Below are 19,767 nucleotides of genomic sequence, written 5' to 3'. Positions count from 1 at the left end.
CCAAATATCGTCACAAATAAGCTACCAGTGCTCAAAGTGCTCTCTTACTCAAACAGCTCAAAAACAAATTCCCTCTTGAATTTGAGAAGCTTCAACCAGAAAATATTTGGTCTTTTTATCAGACAAATAACTCTTTGTCTTAATTAATTGATGAGCCAACTAATTGGCTCATCAATTAATCCATGAATAAGTTTATCTCTACAGGAAATCAAACTGTCCATACAAAAAGTGAAAATTCAATGAGTGGGGCTTTAAAGGACTGTGTCTCTATAGACTCTGACGTGCTCAGTCTATCTGCTCTTTGTATTGAGTATTGAAGCAATGCTGACCAATGAGGAACTGACACTCTGATGAATAGGCTTATTTTACTAACAGGACTTGTGGGAGGAGAGGCAGTTTATTAATTACATTCTGCTCTACCATCACTGATATGTGCACACATGAAGGCAGGCAAAAGCATGGAGTAGAAGAAAAAAGGGAACGGAGAAAGGAGGAACCTAAAAGGACAGGCTAGGGAGAGTGAAATAGATCTAAGTAGAGAAAAGGTTGTTGCATGATTTAATGGCATTATTTATGGAATTTATCGTATTCATGAATAATCAGTTAATCTCTCTGTTATCAGTCAATGCCCAGCCTTAGTTTTTACAAGAGTTTATCTGATGGAATCAAAGCCATTTACCTGATTGGTTACTTGGTGCATTGGCCAACAGAAAAGACAAATTCCCAGGATTATCTACCAACACACTAACACTCTTAGACACACACCTGATTTATGAAACATTGATATAAAGCTGTGCTGGGGATCATAAAAGAAATGTTCAATGGGTGTAATTGAGAGTGGAAGCAGAGTTTCTGTAGCATAATGTACCGTTTCACTCTTGTAAAATATGGGCTTGATTTTATTATGACAAGTCTCCCCATTAAGTCTCAGTTTTACTATCAAGCAATCAAGGTGGGCAAATAACACTCAAACTGCTGTTCCAAGATCCTAATTGTGGCTTGGACAGTTACTTTTGGCTGAAGGCTACCTGATTAATTTACGCCAAACTGCCCCTAAAACTGGTTTACTTCTGTCCATCCATACGGTTGCGCCTGGAACTGTAGCTATGTTGTGAGACAATATCATGAACACTTCCTGCCCTGCAACACATACTACATTTGTAAAGCAAAGATTTAACATGTATAAGCTTCAGAAAGGGACTAAGACAGACTAATTCTCCAAGTTGTATTAGCAATATAGACCACACGTTGGTATAGATTATCCTTTGCAATATAATTTGGCAGTTTTAAGTCTTGGCTCTCAAAACTTTTCAGTTTTGGTATAGAGCATTGGATTTATTAACAAGTATTTATCAAACTGTCTAAAATCATGGTTCTTTTACAAAAAAAAAAATCTGAGCAGAGTAATAAGGCTTATGTGTGTGTGGAAAGGAATTAATCAGTTTGATCCATTTACACAGGAGATGGAGGAGACTGGTTGATCCAGATCATCTTCCCGTTTTTGGGTGTAATTTGAGTAAATCAAAAATATTTTTTAACACAATTGATGCAACAGTTTTAAAGTTACAGCTTTGCTCTACAGTCAACATACTTGATGTTGGTTAGGGAACTAAGATTATAGTATAGATATTTTATGCTGATTAGGCTCAGTTAACGGCGCTGTTTTATTGCTTGGTGTTCCTTGCGCTCCCATTCTGTTAAGTGCCTGTGAAGTGTCTCTGTGGCCACTTTAACAAAAGCAAACAGATTAAAACACACACATTGCACATTCATGTTCACTAGTGGTCTTCTTCATCATGACAAATATTTGTCAGATGATCATTTTCAGAGGAGAATGTTACTCTCTAGGAGATACAGTATTTTATTTTAGCTACATTATGGCATATCCTCTTTCACTTAGACCACCTATCCTCAGGACAAACTTCCAATTCTGTCTAACACCTTCTGACTGTAAGATGTAAGAAACAACCTACATTGTGAAAGTGTGTGAACAGCCACAAGGGTGACTCAAATCAAATGTGGGCTGTGTGTGTGTGTGTGTGTGTGTGTGTGTGTGTGTGTGTGTGTGTGTGTGTGTGTGTGTGTGTGTGTGTGTGTGTGTGTGTGTGTGTGTGTGTGTGTGTGTGTGTGTGTGTGTGTGTGTGTGTCAAATGTTTTCAAACCACAGACCCTCATCTTTCCTCCTCCTTATCCTCCATCTCCTCAGTACAATGGAGAGTTCATAATCAGTGCAAACACAGATCTCCTGGTTTTGAAAAAAAAAAATATTATCCATCCTCTCATCTGTGAATCACACTTCATTGTACACCCACACAGTCTTTTGCCTTTAGGCTCATTTACTTTAAATCATTGCATTTGAGTTTGAAATTGAGGAAAATCTCTGGACAGTTGAGTCATGTTATGTAGCATATTTACTTTTCCACAATATTAGAATACATTCTGTGAATCAAGTGTTTAATACTTGCATAAGTATCTTCATAATATCCAGAAGATTTGGCAAGCAATGCAGTTTGAGCCTGAAAGCGATGGCACTGTTATATCGGTAATACCTTATTAAAGTCTTATGGATAAGATGCTAGCAACTTGTTGCCTCTTTATACATCTATTGGAAACAGAGCACATGGTCATCCCAGTGGAATCACCTTTTTGGAACATTTTAGCTTGGCTTGGTCTGTCAATTAAAAGAAACTGTCCCTCCCTTACTGATTTTTTTCAGTTATCATTTATTTCAGCTTTCCCCATCCTTTGATATAATAAGTTGGTAGTTTACATCTGCCTTATGTGAACCCCTGGGCAGATGTAAATGATTTTATATAAACAAGTATTTTGGTGGAATTTTTTTAAGGTTGTTAATGCAGCAAATCAAAAGTTGTGTTAAATGTGGCTTGAAATGATTAGCATCTCATTTCCACTGTTATTATGCCGGTTCTGCTGTGCTGCAGTGCTGTGACAGACAAATCCTGCCAAACTTGCTTATGGGAGCGAAACATTGATCACTTGTCAGCAAACACAGATCACATGTCAATAGAAACACACGGGGGATCATGTTGATCAGTGGACAGGCTATCTGGGTTTTTTTTCCATTGGGACAGAGGTTTTCACAAATAGTTTGTCTTTTCTTTTTACCTTTTTCATCTTTTCATTTTATACTTGCGTATAGAATATACTTAAATATTTAAATATATAAAATTAAATATTTTGGACTGGACTGGAGCTGCACCATTTTGCAACAGTGTGCATCTCTTATACTATACTTTCCTGAATGCAGCTGTCTAGTCCCTTGAGGTGTGAATTATATGGTGCACTTCACCTTTAGAAAACTACATCCAGGAGACTCCAGATCAATATGTGATAGTAACTAGGCCAGACTGGAGCACTGAGAACTCACCACAGTGTCCAACTTGAGCCTCACATAAATGAGAGGAGCGATAAATGGGTCCTTTCTGTTTCAGTCCTGAGCCAGAAGACAAGCCGGGACCTACAGCACAAAGTTGGACTATTTAAATTGAATTAGCTTGAAGGTCAACAGACATATCAGGAAGTTAGAGCTGCAGTCCACCTTCTTTATTCACTGAACTTAATGTTGCAGCATTGTTTTTTTGTATGATGATGAACACAAAATAATGTCTGCCTGTTAGAGACTTTCTGTCCCTAGGAAATTACATTTTACATCAGGCACCAAAAGGTTTTAGTCATTTTGTCTGTGGTATATGTGTGCTTTCAGTCATTTCAGAAAGACAAGGCTGCAGTGGCCTGAAAGAAATTCAACAGAGTGGAAGCCCAATGAAGGACTTGTACAATACCTTGTGTAATATATTTGTAGATGTCTTACATCATATGACAACATGTCTTTGAATTTCCAACCCACGACTTGATTTGGTCATATCACATTAACTTGTGTGTGTTATTATTATGTTGTATAGACAATGATGATTATACAGCACTGACAGAAATGTGACAATGGAATGATAAGAAGGTGAACTTGTCATGATACCTGTAGGCTGACGAATCCACCGTGGATGTCTTACATTAGTTATTTGTTGTCGAGACAACAGCTAAAACACCCGCCTAAACAGCTTTGAAAACCAGACAATATCACACTAGCTGACGTCACACTGTCCCAAAGAGGCCTGAAATGAGGCAAGTAAACATTTGTCCCATTATCTTTTGGAGGCTGATCTTCAGTTTGTTGTCATGCAGCCAACTACTGTAGCACTTCAGTCTCATGCCTTACTAGCAACCATCAAAGTGTTTTTCTTCTCATTTCAGTATGTTAGCTTGTGCAGAAAAGGGGCTTGTATTTAGTAAATGTATCTCTTAACTACACAAAATGATATCTGTAACAGTGTTTTGCCATTTCATAACCGTTTTATGCAGGGTAATGTTTAAATGAAAACTTGTATGAGAATAGAGCCATTATCATGAGGGACAGCAGGAGCACACAGCGTTTCTGTGATAGAGGCCAATATGCACAGAGAGCATACATTCTGGGAAAATACACCCAAATGAGACTGATGGCTTTACCTCCCTCCAGCAGTCTCTGAAATGACTGCTGCTCTAGCTGAACCGATTGTTGAATGTCACTCGAGCGGAGCCAATGTGCCAGGTAACCAATGTGCTGGTTAACTTTGGCTATGAAATGCAGCATGCTTAAAAAAGAGAAAAGGAGGTTATTTTTTCTCTTCTTGCTATTTCATCTTCCTATGGTAATGGGCTTTAGCTGGGTGGCTGCAGGTGACATTCTGGGTACTGTCAGATTAATGTAGATGAAAGAAGGGAGGATTTCTACTTTTGTTTTTTCCCCACAGTAGCAGAGGCTGTGGTGATCTGTTTTGATAGGAGGACATGACTGAAATAGCTGGGGACTCATCTCCAAGGGAGATTGGGACACCTAGCAGGGGTTTTGACAACTCTAGTCTGACAACACCCATACATACTGTAGTTGTATTTTTCTGGAGACATTTGAAGGAGCTTGTATAAAAAAAGTTTTGCCTGCCAACTATAATAGGCCACCCTCAAGTTGTTGCTCTGTTTGTGTAAAGTTTAGAAGCTTCAAACTACTTCCAGTGTCTAGATGTAGTACACACAGCACTATAAATGGAAAAACAATGAACTATGAGTGTTTTAAAAAGAGCAAATCTAATTTGTGATTTGCTAATGATTTGAGAGAAATGCCTAAACTTTTCACAGCATGTATCTAACAGTCACACTTTGAAAACATGGCTTCATTATTAATCACATTATCTAGTAAGAAATAACCATTCATTTTGTTTTTCTGTATGTGACAAGCGTAGGAAATCGCAGAAGTATCAGACTGTGACATGAGCAGGAGCGTTTTGAGCAGCAGCTGGAGGCGGAGAGGGCACTTTGTTCCCATATCTGCCTCTCTGATCTATGAAAGTCTTGTGTCAATAAATGGACAGACTGGTGGAAGATACATATTCTCCCTGTGTCTTTGTGCCAGAAATCCATGTCAAAAGCTACTTTGTTGGCCTGGCAGCAGGGTCATTTGCTACACAGTCCTTGGTGGATGCTATTTGGAGCCTGGGGATGGGAACCATGAGTGCTGGCTGTTTATAGAGACAGGAGTGAAGGAGGGTGAGGGGAAGAGCTGAAGAACAATGATGTGTTGGAAGAAGAGATGTCAGACAAGTACTGCAAATAATCTTACACCGAATGCTATATTATGTGGCATTAGTCTTATAGTGCTGAGATGACTTGGTGATGAGCGGCAATTCCGGTATTTGATAAATAGTTAAACTCGTTTATTAATCAAAAATGGCATATATTCACAGGTTCCGGCTAGGCTTGCCATCATTTATTGTCATTATTGATCAATTTTGCCAATTATTTTCAGGATTAATTGATTAATCGCTTGGTCTATATCAGACAACAGTGAACTATGGCAAAAACACTTCGCCAGAGTTGACACATTAAATGCTATTTTTTTCTAACCAACTGGTAAAAATACCAAAATGATTCAGTTTACTGTCGTATAAACTTCGAATACCAGCAAATATTTACATTTAGGAAGTTGGGAGTTGGTGTATTTTTTTGTGCATTTTTGTGGAGAAAAAAAGAACTTAGTCAAGCACTTTCAAGATGTCAGATTGAACTCTATGACAATGTGATGGCCGCTTTTACTATTTTCATTTCATAGACTAGATAATTAATCAATTAATCAAAGACATAACAACATAAGTTAATTAGATTTTATTTTTCAAGATAATTTTTTGGGCTTTTTTTAGGCCTTTATTTCCACAGGACAGATGAAGACATGAAAGGGAAGAGTGAGGGGGAATGACATGCAGCAAAGGGCCGCAGGTCGGAGTCGAACCCGCGGCTGCTGCGTCGATGAGTAAACCTCCATATATGTGCGCACGCTCTGCCAACTGAGCTAACCCAGCCACAATAAATTTCAATTTTAGGTACAGTATAGAATGGAAATAGAGCAAGTGCACAGATGGGTGCATCACCACCCTCCCGGCGTTATCAAACATCTTTTGTTCATCTCTGCACTGCCGGCATGCTGCTATATGGTTTCTGGCCCTGACCCACTTTCCTTTAGAGGTGGGTGACGTCACTCGATGATACATCTCTTCTTTTTTTTCTTCTTTTTTTTTCAAAGGGTGCATCTGTGCAACAAAACGGACATGTACCATCCAATTCCCAATGTGTGTGCGCTTGTGTAGGTGTTGGGTACATTGTTACTGCAAATGTTACACTTGATAGCTCACAGTACAGCCACCTGGACCGTACAGTCAAGGCCTAAGTTTAGCATCCAGAGGCACAAACGCAAGCTGACAGCCTATCTTTGTATTTCTTCTGCCACACTGACACACACAGTGAGGCTGAAGGTGATGGCTGTCGATGACAATGTCTGGAGGTTTTCTCATGTCGTGCCCCCCTCCTAGCTTTCTGTTTGTCCTGCCAGGTAATGAGAAAGAGGGCACATATCCACAGACAGCTTCTCTCTTCTTGGCCTGTCAGAGTCTTCCTCCGTCTTTAGGTTAGAGGCAGGAAGTTTAGAGAAGAGGTGACTTAAATCCTGAGTGCAGCAGGGAAACTGTAGGTGGGGGAGATTGAATAAATGGCTTTCTTCCTTCCTGTGCCAGTAGAAATATGTTTTGACCAACTTTGGGAGACTACAGTGTGTGCACTGCCTTGTTTGTGTAACATTTTAGGAAACTGTGTATGCAGGGTTTAAAATTAACTTTTTCGTCCACCAGCCAAATGACTAGTGAATGTTCAAATTTGACCAGCCACTCAATAGATTACCATTGGGTTTTTTTTGCTGGTGAGTGAAGCAAATCGACAAGCCACTTGCATATTTTACCAGCATTTGGCTAGTAGATGATGGTAATTTTGAACCATTTGAGTTTGTGTCTATTACTTTAAGTTGACATCTCTCTACACAAATCAAATCTTCAGACATGCTTTGCACTCACAATAAACATTGTGCACATCAGCACATCCTGAGCACATAATTACATCTATCTCCAGTCTTCTCTGCTCTGCCTCTTTTAACGACACACTTCAGTGTTGAGACTTTAAAATGTTCAGCTCCATGCAGGTCTGCAAAAACAGTGCAAGACGGAAGCTGCAATCACATAGCTGCACAACACGTGTCTCCTCATGATATTAGAGCATTTATCTGCCTCTGCATTATTGCAGGAGTGCGAGGTCGTTATTAGTGAATCTGCCAGTCTCGAGCAGCTTTTCTCTCCTCACCTGCCTCCTTTTTGCCACTCAGGGCCAGGAGGATGGATGAGTCACGCCAACAAAAAAAAGCCTTTTAAACCTCCTGTTTGCAATATGCCTGTCTAACTCTCTGTTCGAATGTCAGTCTGCCTGTTGCAGTGCATGCTGTCACCTTGTCTACTTACTGTTTCTTACAGCCTGTCTGTATGTTTTTTTTCTGTCTGCTTGTTTATGTCCCTGCCAGCCTTCGTCCTGTTCTACTAATTACTTGTCTCCTTGTCTGCTAATGTGTCTGCCTGCCTGTTAGTGGATCCACATGCGTCGCCTCGTGCTTAGTCAACAGCTTGACTCAGTACGAAAAACAACCCCACGCACCGTCTTCACACTTTTGTTCTCTCATGCCGTTATCTCACCTGAGCATGCTCTGACATGCATACTACACAGTATTATAATAATAAACAGTAAACATATTTTTTCATCCACTTCTTGGGATAAATATAAATTATACAGGCACTGAATTAGATTTAGAAATGTGGTCAGCTTTCTCAGATGTTCACTTGTAATAAAGTAGCAAATGAGAGTTTAAGAATTCAATTTAATGCTCTACTAAAAATAGTATTGTAAAGCCATAAACATAAGAATTTTTACCAAAATGGATGCGTTATTTGCATTTTTGTGCATATGTGTCAAGTTTAGCTCTCTGACTTTGTGGCTAATGTAGCTTATAGGCTAAAGCACCAGATACTCCTGGCAGAAGCAGACATATGCAAGCCCACAGGAGGTCACAATCACACAATAGGTGCAGTGCACGGACACAATTAAGACTAGACTGATTTAAAGCAATTCTTGTTCCTGCAAAACAGATGCTGCAGGAAGTTTAACTTGATGAGAGCTGAGATCCGAGAACAGTTTACCTCCAAATTCAAATCTATAAATGTGATTGCAGTGTTGGATTTAGTTTGTGGTTTTTCAGAGATCTCACTAAAATAACCAACTGCTGCTTTATTCATCAGTGTATCTCTAAGGACAGAATTAACCTCCAAACACAGACAGACATATAGGAACACTAAAGGACTTCTTTGGACAAAAAGCACAGCATGTCCTAGATGTAGTAATATTTTTTCTAGATAGCTTTTGAATTAGAGGCATGCTGTCTAAGTTGATTTCAGGATTGAAAGGAGCTCTTGTGCACAGGTGCTCAATTTAATAATGGGAGAAAAGGTATAATTTCTGGTGGTCATTTCTATTAAAGGCAGTGTTAGTGCCAACCTCTTCCTGTCGGTTGAAGGGTGGACCTCACAGTTATAATAGCACTGTGCTGCTCTGGGTTGTGCTCCTCCTGTTGTGAGTTTATTTTCATTTCTTGGGACCCTTTCTAAAGTTAGCTTCCCACCCCTCCAAGATTATCCTGAACCTTATATTCTAAACTCTTTTCAGAGACCAAATAAACATAATTTTGGAAATAATTCCCTAGAAATTAAGTCCCACACTAGTAAAAGAAACAATTTTTTTTTCTGTAGGTGCTCTCCTACCAGACTGAATGTCTTAACTGTGGTCAGCATACTGTTGTTCTTCGGTTGTCATATAGTTTTTTTTTTTTTTAGGTTTGGCATTGGCAGTGTCCTGTCCTTTTTGGCTTCATGTCCTTTGGCTTTTCCTAGAATTACATTACTGTGTCTTGAGAAGAGACCACTAATTACATTAGCACTTGTGCTAGCATCCCTCTGCACGGAAGCCATTAAGTCATTGTGGGGTACTGCACAATCGGTTATTTCCTTCTAGTTAATTAACCCCTGCCATACGCATACATGTATTCTTTCACATCAACGTCATCCAATCAGATTTAGGTCCTGCTGTAATTTATAGCATTATTTTTTTAAATTACGCTGGCCAGTTGAATCTTGTGTAAATACAATTTCAAAGTATCTGTTCTGGCCTTGGAATGATCTGAAGAATTAGGTTACATTATTCTGGTTATTTATAAATTGTATCATAAGTGTTAGTTATACCTGCCTTTATAGCCCAAAAAAACTTTATGAGAGTAAAGCTTAAGAACATATATGCAAGACAGCAGGTTTGTCAGGTCTCTATATGCTGCTCTCTGCCTGTTTTCACTAAGGATCGACCGATACTGGTTTTTCTACGCCGATACCGATTATTAGTAATAAAACCAATATCTGATATTTGGAACCGATATGCATATACTGTGAAAATGAAGATCTTTAGTCAAAATTAAGATTTTGGAATGTTACAAAATCCAACACAAAACGTTGTTTAGATGCTTTAAGCAATTATTTAATACATCTGAAACTTTCAACATAATACACAGTAGAAGATAGTCAGATAGTGTTGTGGACGGGACATTAAGTCAGACTCAGTGGTGAGTGAAACCGAAGCAGAGGGACAGACACAGAGCTGTAGCGAAGCCAAAGTAGCGCACTTTTTAATTAACTTTATCCGTTATCAGGCAAATAAAAACGCTGATACAGATAATCTGCAAACTGCCAAAAAGCGGGCCGATAATTGGTCTATTCCTAGTTTTCACCATCACTTTTGGCAATCCGCCAGTGTTTATTTTTATTTTCTCTTTTAGTTTTCTCAAAATGATACTCAACAATCCAATAAAATTAAAGTAAAACATTTAATAAAGAAAAACAAGGAAACAAAAGGTAAAAGACATTAAAATAAAGTGAAATAATAATGCAGATTTTAATCTCATGTAATGCAGCATACAGACTTTCAGTAGCCAGGGTACAGCTGCTATGTGCACTCTGTCACATCCGAGCAAAATACTCTTTTATTAGCACAGCTATAAACCTGTCAGCTCTTGCTTGGGGACAATGCTGGATTTACAGGAAAGGGAAACAGACCTAAAGGGGGAAAAAGAACAAGAGAGGCTAATAGAGGGGTGGGAAATATATTTATTGACTACATCAACTTAAGCCTGAGACAAGCTGGCACCATAAATAAATGTGCTTCTGACAAATTAGATCAAATACAGTCTGCTGAAAACAACAGTGCAGTTTAAAATTAGACAAGACTCAGAATCTTAAAAATGTCTTCAAGTTGGTATGCAAGAACATGCCGGCATGGTGCAAGTTGCTTTAAAAGGGTGAAGAGAAGCAGGCCTCCCCAGCTGGCAGTATCATGGCAGATAATTATACACGACCAGATTTTGACCATGAATCAACAAGTACCACTAAACTGGGCCACGACAAGGAAAAGAGTGTGCTTCTGAATGGTATTAAAATAAATAAATAAACATGAGAATTGAAGTAGCAGTTGAGAGGGAAAAGAAAGCTGAAACTGAAGTTTTGACCCTTCATTGGCTTTGCTGAACAGCCTTTGAAGGGAAATGTAAAGCGTCCTTCCCCTATTAAGCTACAGGCCGAGAGAGCACATTGCGTCCTCATACTGAGACCACCAACAGATGCCTCACCAAGATCAGTATAGGGAACCTGTTGAGCCACAGAAGGAAAGAAGAAAAGCTTTTGTCTGACTTCACAGAAATTAAACCTTGGGTACTTTTTGGGGGTTGTAAAATACAACAGAATGACCAAACAACACAAACATACTCACAAGAACCCACGCAAACAGTGTGATAGTTTCAACACTCTCCATACTAAAGAATTGTTCTTAAAATATACTCAAAAAGTATTCATCTTGGTCATGTATTACCTTTTGCAAGGCCACAGCTGTTGATTTTTCATTGTATTATTGATGTTTCAAAGTGTCCAACTTGTGGGACATGTTGCACTGGTACATCACTAGAAGAACTAATGTGTTGACCAATGACCTTGGGCAATTTGCAACCTGAAATGTCTGTTTCTGGTCATGAATAAATGTGAAATGTGAAAATAAACACCAGGACATTTGACTGTCAGGATTTTCTCACAAAAAACGTCTTTTAAAGGCATGTTTTCTACCCTCATTTACGCACAAATATATAATGTTTTTTATACATCTCACAGTTCATCTATTTTTTTCTCCAATGACTTTCCCTTACAGCTGATCACCTACAGTACAGTGTATCATCAAGCTCTGTTTCTTGAGGTGTGTGCATGTCTCTGCATATGTTCTTTAAATGTCTGCTGGGACATGTGTTGCTACCTTTCATGGGACAAGCCTTTGTATTTGTAAAAATGCCTTCATCCTGGGGATGTATGTGAGCTCATTTCCTTCATTTAAGCTGTGAAAATGGCTGTTCACAGGATGTAAGTTGGAATATGTTAGCAAGATCAATGAGAGGGTATTTCTGGGTAAGACTCCTCCTCATGGTCAGTAGGCCTTTCTAGATCGATTTCCCATTTAAGCTGCAGCCATGCTGATGCAAAGATATTAGAGTGGTAAAAAACCGTATCAAACACAAGAAATAAGGAGAATTGTCTTTATTTCATGAGTGAAGTCACTGGTGTTGAATTTGTGTTCCAGACAGAACAGGATATTGATACTGTGTGTGTGTGTGTGTGTGTGTGTGTGTGTGTGTGTGTGTGTGTGTGTGTGTGTGTGTGTGTTAGCATCAGGTTCCTGCTCTAAGGCTCAGTATGTACCTGCATGTGGTATGAGGAAGAGATAGGTTGGTCATGAGATGATGTGATGAGTTCAGGACCAGACAAGGAAGAATGAGAGTCAAGGAATTATCAGAAAAGAAATGGAGGGGGACAACTGGGCTTTCATCTTGGGTAAGAATAAGCCAGGAGGCATTTGAGACATTGTTGTTTGACATAATGGTACAGTATAATTGATAAAATGAATCATACTAAATCTGCATTAGAGATTATTTTTGTATTGTGATTCAAATTCCTCCAAGGAAGGAGGACATGATTGGATTGGATATTTGAACATGGAGCTCTTTAAGAGAAATGCAACATATAAAACAGAACTATAGTGTAATCCTCTAGTTCAATACAATGGCATTTGAGTTGATTTTGCTGTACATTTGTGTTGTTACTTCAACCCATAGTACATCCAACAATAGTGCAGCGAAACTTAAGCTTAAGTTGTTGTGGAAAGCAAGAACGCACAAGCCATATCTGCTAATCGTTGGTGAAAACTACATTTTCAGTTTTTTGCAAATAAGGATGAAATGGGAGGTTGCAGAATTCCGTGTAGGGACAGACTACTTCTCCTTTTCTTTGTATGCTTCTTTTCTCCTGCACTTAACTGGGGTTGGATGTGCATACTATCCACTTTCCTTACATGATCAAATGTGGTGTTGGTTTCAAGGTCCAGACATTGAATTTAAGACTTTTTTTTTTTTTTTTTCAAAATCTACCAAAACTTTTCTTAAGGCCAAAACACACTCTCACTCTTTTTGCTTTTAACAACGCCGTCATCATTTGTATTGTTGGTCAGTGAGCAGCTCCAGTAGAGCAGCTGTCAATCTGATGCCTTGGTAGCATTATGGATTGAAGTTTTGTATATTTTCTGCTGTGTGACCTACAACAGCTTCCTCTCTGCTCCACAGCTCTAAGCTATTCTTGTTAAATTCTTGGCACATTAATTTTCACAGTACTAATGATTTTTCCATTGCAAAATGATGCCTTGAGGATTGCAAGGCTGTCTGTCCATCTGTGATGACCATGACCACATTTTTAGTTCTGAAAGACAGCGTTTGCCTTCACAGCGATGCAGCCAGTCACTCAATAATACATAAAAACCGTCTTTAATCTCCTGGATGATAGATGAAGCACAGCTGACCCCACCTACTCTTAAACCCCCTACACAGACACTACCTTTTAGTCATGCCTTTGGTGTCTCTTCAAGCAATAATTCACCCTTTTCCTCTTTTTTTTCTCCTCAGGATTGAAAAAACGTACCAGGAAGGCCTTTGGGATACGGAAGAAAGAGAAGGACAATGACTCCACGTAAGTCCTGATCCTCTTTCCTGGTGTACTGTATGAACATAGAGCACTTAGTTGTTCCACAGCTGAGCGTATTTACAATAATGCTGTGCAGTGGAGCAGAGAGATTGCTGAAACCTCTGAATTTGTGTTATTTTAAGAAGAAAAAAATAATATATGACAGCAGGTCTTGTATACATGAAAGCGGAATGAAAGGATTAGAATAAGTAAGAACAATTACAGGATTAATATTAAGTGCAGGTCTTGTCAAATTAATGTTAGACAGCTGCTTCTATTGACCATGCATGCACTATTCAAGAGTCTACCTGTCAATTATGAGCCACAGTGGTATAGTATGTATTGTATTAATGGATCTGTTAAACTCTAAGTATGAATCCTATATGACATGTTATTATCAATCTACAGAATAATGAGCATACTTAAAATATTCAGTGCTTGTGACATTGTATACATTTGCATACTGCTAATGTTATTTCTGTCTATATATGTCTATATGATGGCAGAAATATACTGAAATTAAAGCAGTACAGCAGGATCAAGAACTTGCAGAATCTCTGTAAGCATAATAGTGTTCCGGGGGTGTTTAGCCAATTTGTAACTGCCGTGAGACACATGATGTAAAAGGTTTGTGTGCTGTGACGGCGTGTGGGGTATGGTGGCGTTAAAAGGTTTTCCTTAATTACCCCTTTTATATACTTTAGATCGAACTAATTAGCAAAGCATTTGATTTAAAAAAAAAGGAGCTCACATGTTAAGCGACTTTCATGATCTCATTTCTTCTCTCTGCTTCTTTAAATTCTCACAGGGGGTCCCCAGACAGAGAAAGCGGTGTAAGTAACAGAAAATATCATTTATAAATTACCATTTATTCTCCACTGGAGGAAATCAAGTCTGGTGATTGTGAGTTCATTATGTATTTTCTTTGTTCTTTTTACTTGCCAGGGACCCCAAGAGATTGAATCGGTACTGAACTCTAGTCTCTAGTCTTTTGGAGTAGATTAATCTTTAGAATAGATAGTCTAGAGTTTAGAGCTTCGACTGGTTGTAGACATCAACCATCAGCTAGTGTTGCTGTTTCAGCTATCGTTTCATTAGCTGGCCCTCTGAGGAGGCTTTGAGAAAAATAATAAAAAGAGCAACAGGATATCCCTGGGGTAGCTTGAAGAGACCTAAAGCTTGAAATATTATCCAGCACTATTGGACAATTTGCAGCATGTTGGATAATAATAACAATAATCATTATCATTATTATCATTAGTGACCAAGCGGAGAAAACCGAGAACAAATTAAGGCCTGTAAGAGGAAAATAGGAAACTGTAGGACAGTCTCACATGGCATGGATTGCAGAGTACACAGCATCAAGGTTCAGTAGTATAGTATAGTTCCACCAAACAGTAGCTAACATAAAACACATCCAGTCGTAGCACAGTAGTGCAGAATATACTGTACCTTCACTCTCTGGTGTCTCTCTCTTCTCAGTCTCAGAAGAAGACCAACGGGGCCCCTAATGGCTTCTATGAAGATATCGACTGGGACAGATATGTAAGTTATAGGATTATTATTTTATGCTGATTTTAAACAGTTCTTCAGCTTGGTCGGCACCAACTCACTGCTGCTTTGTTTTTATGTGCATTAAAAAGCTTATAGTATTGATCCATACTATTGTAAAATCAATGTGGTATTGACAAATTTGTGAACAACGCATATTAAAAGTTGATGGGTTTAACTATTATCATTTGCAACATTATATTGCTTACATTTTAGCTCCAGATTATAACTTTGTCAATATGAATTTGGTCATGTTTCATTTAGCAGGGAACCTAGCATGTGTTATGACCGTAAGTCTCTGTAAAATGTATGTAACTGTAGCTTAATTATATATAAATATAAAACTGTAGCTTATGCAACCCCTTGGACCAACTGCTTTTTGTCTGTTAGCATTTTTTGGCATACAACTAAGAGATTTATACTGAGTCACTCTTGTGTTTCAGAACTCTCCTGAGGTGGATGATGAGGGCTACAGCATCAGACCTGAGGAGGAGTCAGAAGAGGGAGATATCCTCTGCACTGCTTTATTTTTCATTAGACAGAATTAATTTGTCTTATTGCCTCTGTTAACACATGTAGTTTAAAGAAAGTTGCTTTGGCTCACCAAAATGGATTGTTTCTATTGTTGGTACAGGATTTGTTAAATTGGTGCACACTGGATGTACTTCATACCCTCTAAAATTCTGCTGACCCTAACCCTTTTACACACAAAACGCCACTTGACGGACAGTGATGACAAATGTGTCAAATGCTTATTTAAGTGTAAAACATCCAATTAACAAAGGTAAAAAGGTGCAGCACATAACGCAGCTACAGAAGAATGAGTCTTTGACAGACGTGAATGAGACGGGAAGTGTTGTACTATGTGTACTATTAAATGGTTTGAATTACAAGTAGTAAGGCTAGTTTCACCAGGGATGTAGTTCCTGAGTTTGGGTGCCTGGGCACAATCACAGAGTTGCCTTTATAATATATTGTAAGTCAAATGTCAAGTAAATCCTGGAATATTTGAGGAAGGGAACTTTGCTTTCCTTGACGCTGATCTACCGCCTACCGTCAAAAAGCCCCACTTCTTTTCCTCCGATGAGTCGGAAGGAGAGGAGGACCACAGGAAAAAATTCAAAATCAAGATCAAGCCGCTGCCGGCCAATCGTGTAGCGTCGGTGCCCTCAGTCGACGAGCTCAAAGCCTCCATAGGCAACATAGCTCTGTCCCCGACTCCTATGGTGAGTAGCTCTGACGTCACTCCCTTCTCACTGCTGGCTGAGGCTCTCATTAACAGATGGCTGTTTATTAGTGTAAAGATGGTTATAATGAGTGTGTGTTTGTGTGTGAATCACGTCTCCTGCTTCTTATCTTCATCCTCTTTAACTCCCTTTTAAAAGGTAGAGATATTTATTTTTTTGTTCACAGATATGGCCGTGCATGTGTGTTGTTCACGTTTTTCCCACTGAGATGCTGCATGATGTTGTGTGTGCCCGTATCTCTACAATATGTATTTTACTTTATTCCACTGTTTTGTTTTAGCTATTGACGGGAACTCTAAATGGGTCACTGCTTCACTTTTCTTGGGTCTCTCTACAAGACAACAGAACTAGTTTGTTTTAACGCAACAGTACATATGTCTCTGGTTTGAACCCTAGACTGAAATCACAATCCATGTCCTTGTGATGAGTGAGCTCAGCTGATTTGATACAATAGTTTGAATTCTACACAGTTAATTTGTGACGCTTGTGATACTTGGTCAGTGCTGTCAGTGACCTGTGTTCTCCGGTTTAGTCCGGTGTTGGTTAACACAAGACCGATGTCCTACCACCACGTCAGAAACCACAGAATAGCAAGGTGTAAAGCTCTATTTTGAAGTAATGCAGCTCAGTTGATGAGCCCAAATTCAAGCACACATCCCCTTCACACAGCCTGTAATCAGCAGTGGTACTCCTTGGCCTACCCATAATTCCCTCCTCCTTCAGTGAGGACAGTTAGCTTGGGTGTCCGCCTTAAATAATTCAGGTAGGAAAGTGGGCACAATGAACCCGTGCGCCAGTCAGCTGTGCAGTGAGATTGCTTGTGGTCATTTGAGCTTCTGGACTCAATAATTTAATTCAGCGTCCGTGTGTTTACCCACCGACTCTGTTAACCTGATCAGGTGTGAAGGTCTTTCCATGCTGATAATAGTTATGCGCGTTAGTAGATAGGACACATTGGTTGTTTTTTTTGCCATTTTGAGCTTTTTGCTCACAAATACAACGCTGAGGTCATTGGTCGATCAACAGAAAATTAATGGACAGGAATTTTGAGAATGGATTAGTTGTTAAAATAATTTATTAAGAAAAAAATAACCTACCAATGGAACATTTGCTGGTTTCAGCTTTTATCTTGTAAATTGTATATATTTTACTTTTAGACTGTTGGTTTGATTAAACAAGCACTTTGAGGACATCACATTGGACACCCTTGGCATTTTTTAGTATAACTGGGCATTTTATTGAGTAAACAATGAATCAATGAATCTGAAAAATGTGATAATTAAAACAAATGATAGTTACAGCACTGGTAATGTGACAGATTTGGTTTTAGGGATGCATTGTGGTGTTATATTAACTTATAATCCGGATGTGTTGATGCTTTTTTCTTAAACCAGGAAAAGTTATGTGAAATAAGTTTCCCCTAACATCTTCTTGAAATGCATCTAATGTAGTCAAGTCACCTTAATTTTAACCAAAATCATAACATTGGAATTACTGCCCTGTAGCTGTGATTACAAAACTGCCACCTTCACCTCTACCAGTTCAAATTAGCATCACATTTGCCTGGGCAACTCACACATAAATTACATAAGTCACACAGTCACTCCGAGTCCCTGGCAACTCTGGGTAACCCTGGCTATAGACTGACAATACATGGTCTGATGAAAAGAAGAAAAGGGGGCCACATTCTAACAGGCTTCCAAAAGCAAACAGTGATTCTTTCCACTTCTTTCTAGTTCTTCTTTTTTCTTAAACTAATCCAGTTAAACTTTATTCCCAGACTAAAACATTTATGACTGGGCTCTGATTTTCAAAAACAAGATTCACACTTGACAACACCCTCGGCTAATAACTGAGGCTCTACATTCTGACTACGTTGGATTTTTGCCTGTACTGTAAATATGATAAGCTCTTACCCCAGCTTTAAAAAAAACCTGAAACACATAGTACCAAGTATAATACATACCTAGATACTAAGTGTTGTATTTAGCAGACTGCTTAAATTCTATGGTAATATTTATATATTCTGTATGAATTATGCATATGTACACAAGCTTGTGAGAGGTACACGATGATGCAGGTTAACAGCTTATTTCACATGAAGCCTTAGCCAGGATTTTGTGTTCACATCATGTTAGTAGGAGTAGTGGGTAATGTGTAGGTGAAGGGATGAAGGGAGCTGTAGTACTACGCAAGCTTTATCTGTCTGTATTAATGATTGCAGTTGATGGCTGCCTACATTGTACCCAGATGCTTTGTTTTGCCAGCATTAATACACTTTCCCCTCTAGCCTTCTAACTATTCCACCCTTTTATTTCTCACCTATCTCTCGTTCTTTTGCTGCCTCTATTGATGATAACCTCTGTAGAGGAGTCCGGTAAGCCTTTGCATACTGTTGTTTATATATATTTTTTAATTCTCGACTGTTTGCTCATAAAATTGCCTCTGTGTTGCTGAGAATAGGCTAAGTACAAACCAACGGACTGGGATAAAAAAACGGCCCTGGCATTTGCAACACTCCGGCCATATTTTTGTCAATAACCTAGCTTGGAAATTAGGAACTCTGCCTTCCAAGTGACTCTTTCCACGCATCAGTAGTGGCCCATAGGGGTCCATAGAGGGGCAGCCCTTCTGGCATTTGCCCAAATTCCAGATGGCCAGTCCGTCACTGCCTGTGTGTAATAATAACTATAGGCTTTATTAGTGGCCCAGCATGTTTAAGGCAATGTTATGTGTGCTTTCTCTTTTGGTGTGAGTGTGTTTCATTGTACTGTTATATAGCAGATTACTGTATCTGCATGTGTGTGATTGCTTAGCTTATTTCTGGCACATGTTGATTTGTTTGCCTTGGTACTAAGAACGCTGTCTTTTAAGTTTTTTCCACTGACTAAGACATCTTAAATCTGATTTTAATTGGTTCTGGAGTCTTGAGCTTTCACCTCTCAGTCCAAATGACACGACTACAAGCACTAGAGGAGGTGGGGAAAAGGTCAGGGATGGATGTTAGAAACATCTTAACGAAAAGAAACCTTAAAGAAAAAGAGGTCTTACATCCCATATTATTACTCCTTTGTCTTATTATCTACTAGCATTTCAACCAGAAAGCTTCATTTAGAAGACCAATATCTTACTTGTATCATGAATTCTTCATATTTTATAATATGTGCCATAGCCAGCCACTGTGCAGTCAGGTCTACACAGAGAGTCACCTCAGGCGAAGTCGGTCACTTTACAGCTCTCTCAGTTCAGTTATGACCTTCCTCAGTTACAAAATGTTTCATTACATAAGCAAAGGTGCAATGTTCAATTTAAAAAATGAAACAAAAAAAGCTGTTCTTCTGATTCTTTTCCGTTTTTTTGATTTTTTTTAAATATATCACATCATTGTTTGGAGTGGCCCAAAAAAA

General features: G+C 38.9%; 1 protein-coding gene across 7 annotated transcripts in view; it reads left to right on the top strand.

Annotated features, from left to right (window-relative positions):
* sgip1a (SH3GL interacting endocytic adaptor 1a) overlaps positions 1–19,767 on the top strand; it is a 62,777-nt gene that overhangs the window by 19,266 nt on the left and 23,744 nt on the right. For 4 of the 7 annotated variants that reach the window (XM_078258560.1, XM_078258555.1, XM_078258558.1 and 1 more), the window contains exons 1-6: positions 12,280–12,383; positions 13,505–13,568; positions 14,371–14,395; positions 15,045–15,107; positions 15,557–15,620; positions 16,161–16,339. In XM_078258560.1, the coding sequence (XP_078114686.1) occupies positions 12,353–12,383; positions 13,505–13,568; positions 14,371–14,395; positions 15,045–15,107; positions 15,557–15,620; positions 16,161–16,339 (426 nt within the window). In that variant the 5' untranslated portion in view covers positions 12,280–12,352. Of the gene's footprint in view, positions 1–12,278; positions 12,384–13,504; positions 13,569–14,370; positions 14,396–15,044; positions 15,108–15,556; positions 15,621–16,160; positions 16,340–19,767 lie in introns of those variants that run through there. The other 3 variants (XM_078258556.1, XM_078258557.1, XM_078258559.1) reach the window with 2 other exon arrangements.

Source organism: Sander vitreus, chromosome 9 (genome assembly GCF_031162955.1).
Source record: "Sander vitreus isolate 19-12246 chromosome 9, sanVit1, whole genome shotgun sequence".
Lineage (NCBI taxonomy): Eukaryota > Metazoa > Chordata > Actinopteri > Perciformes > Percidae > Sander > Sander vitreus.
Note: the sequence above shows the minus strand (reverse complement) of the source record. Positions and strands in the feature narration are given on the sequence as shown.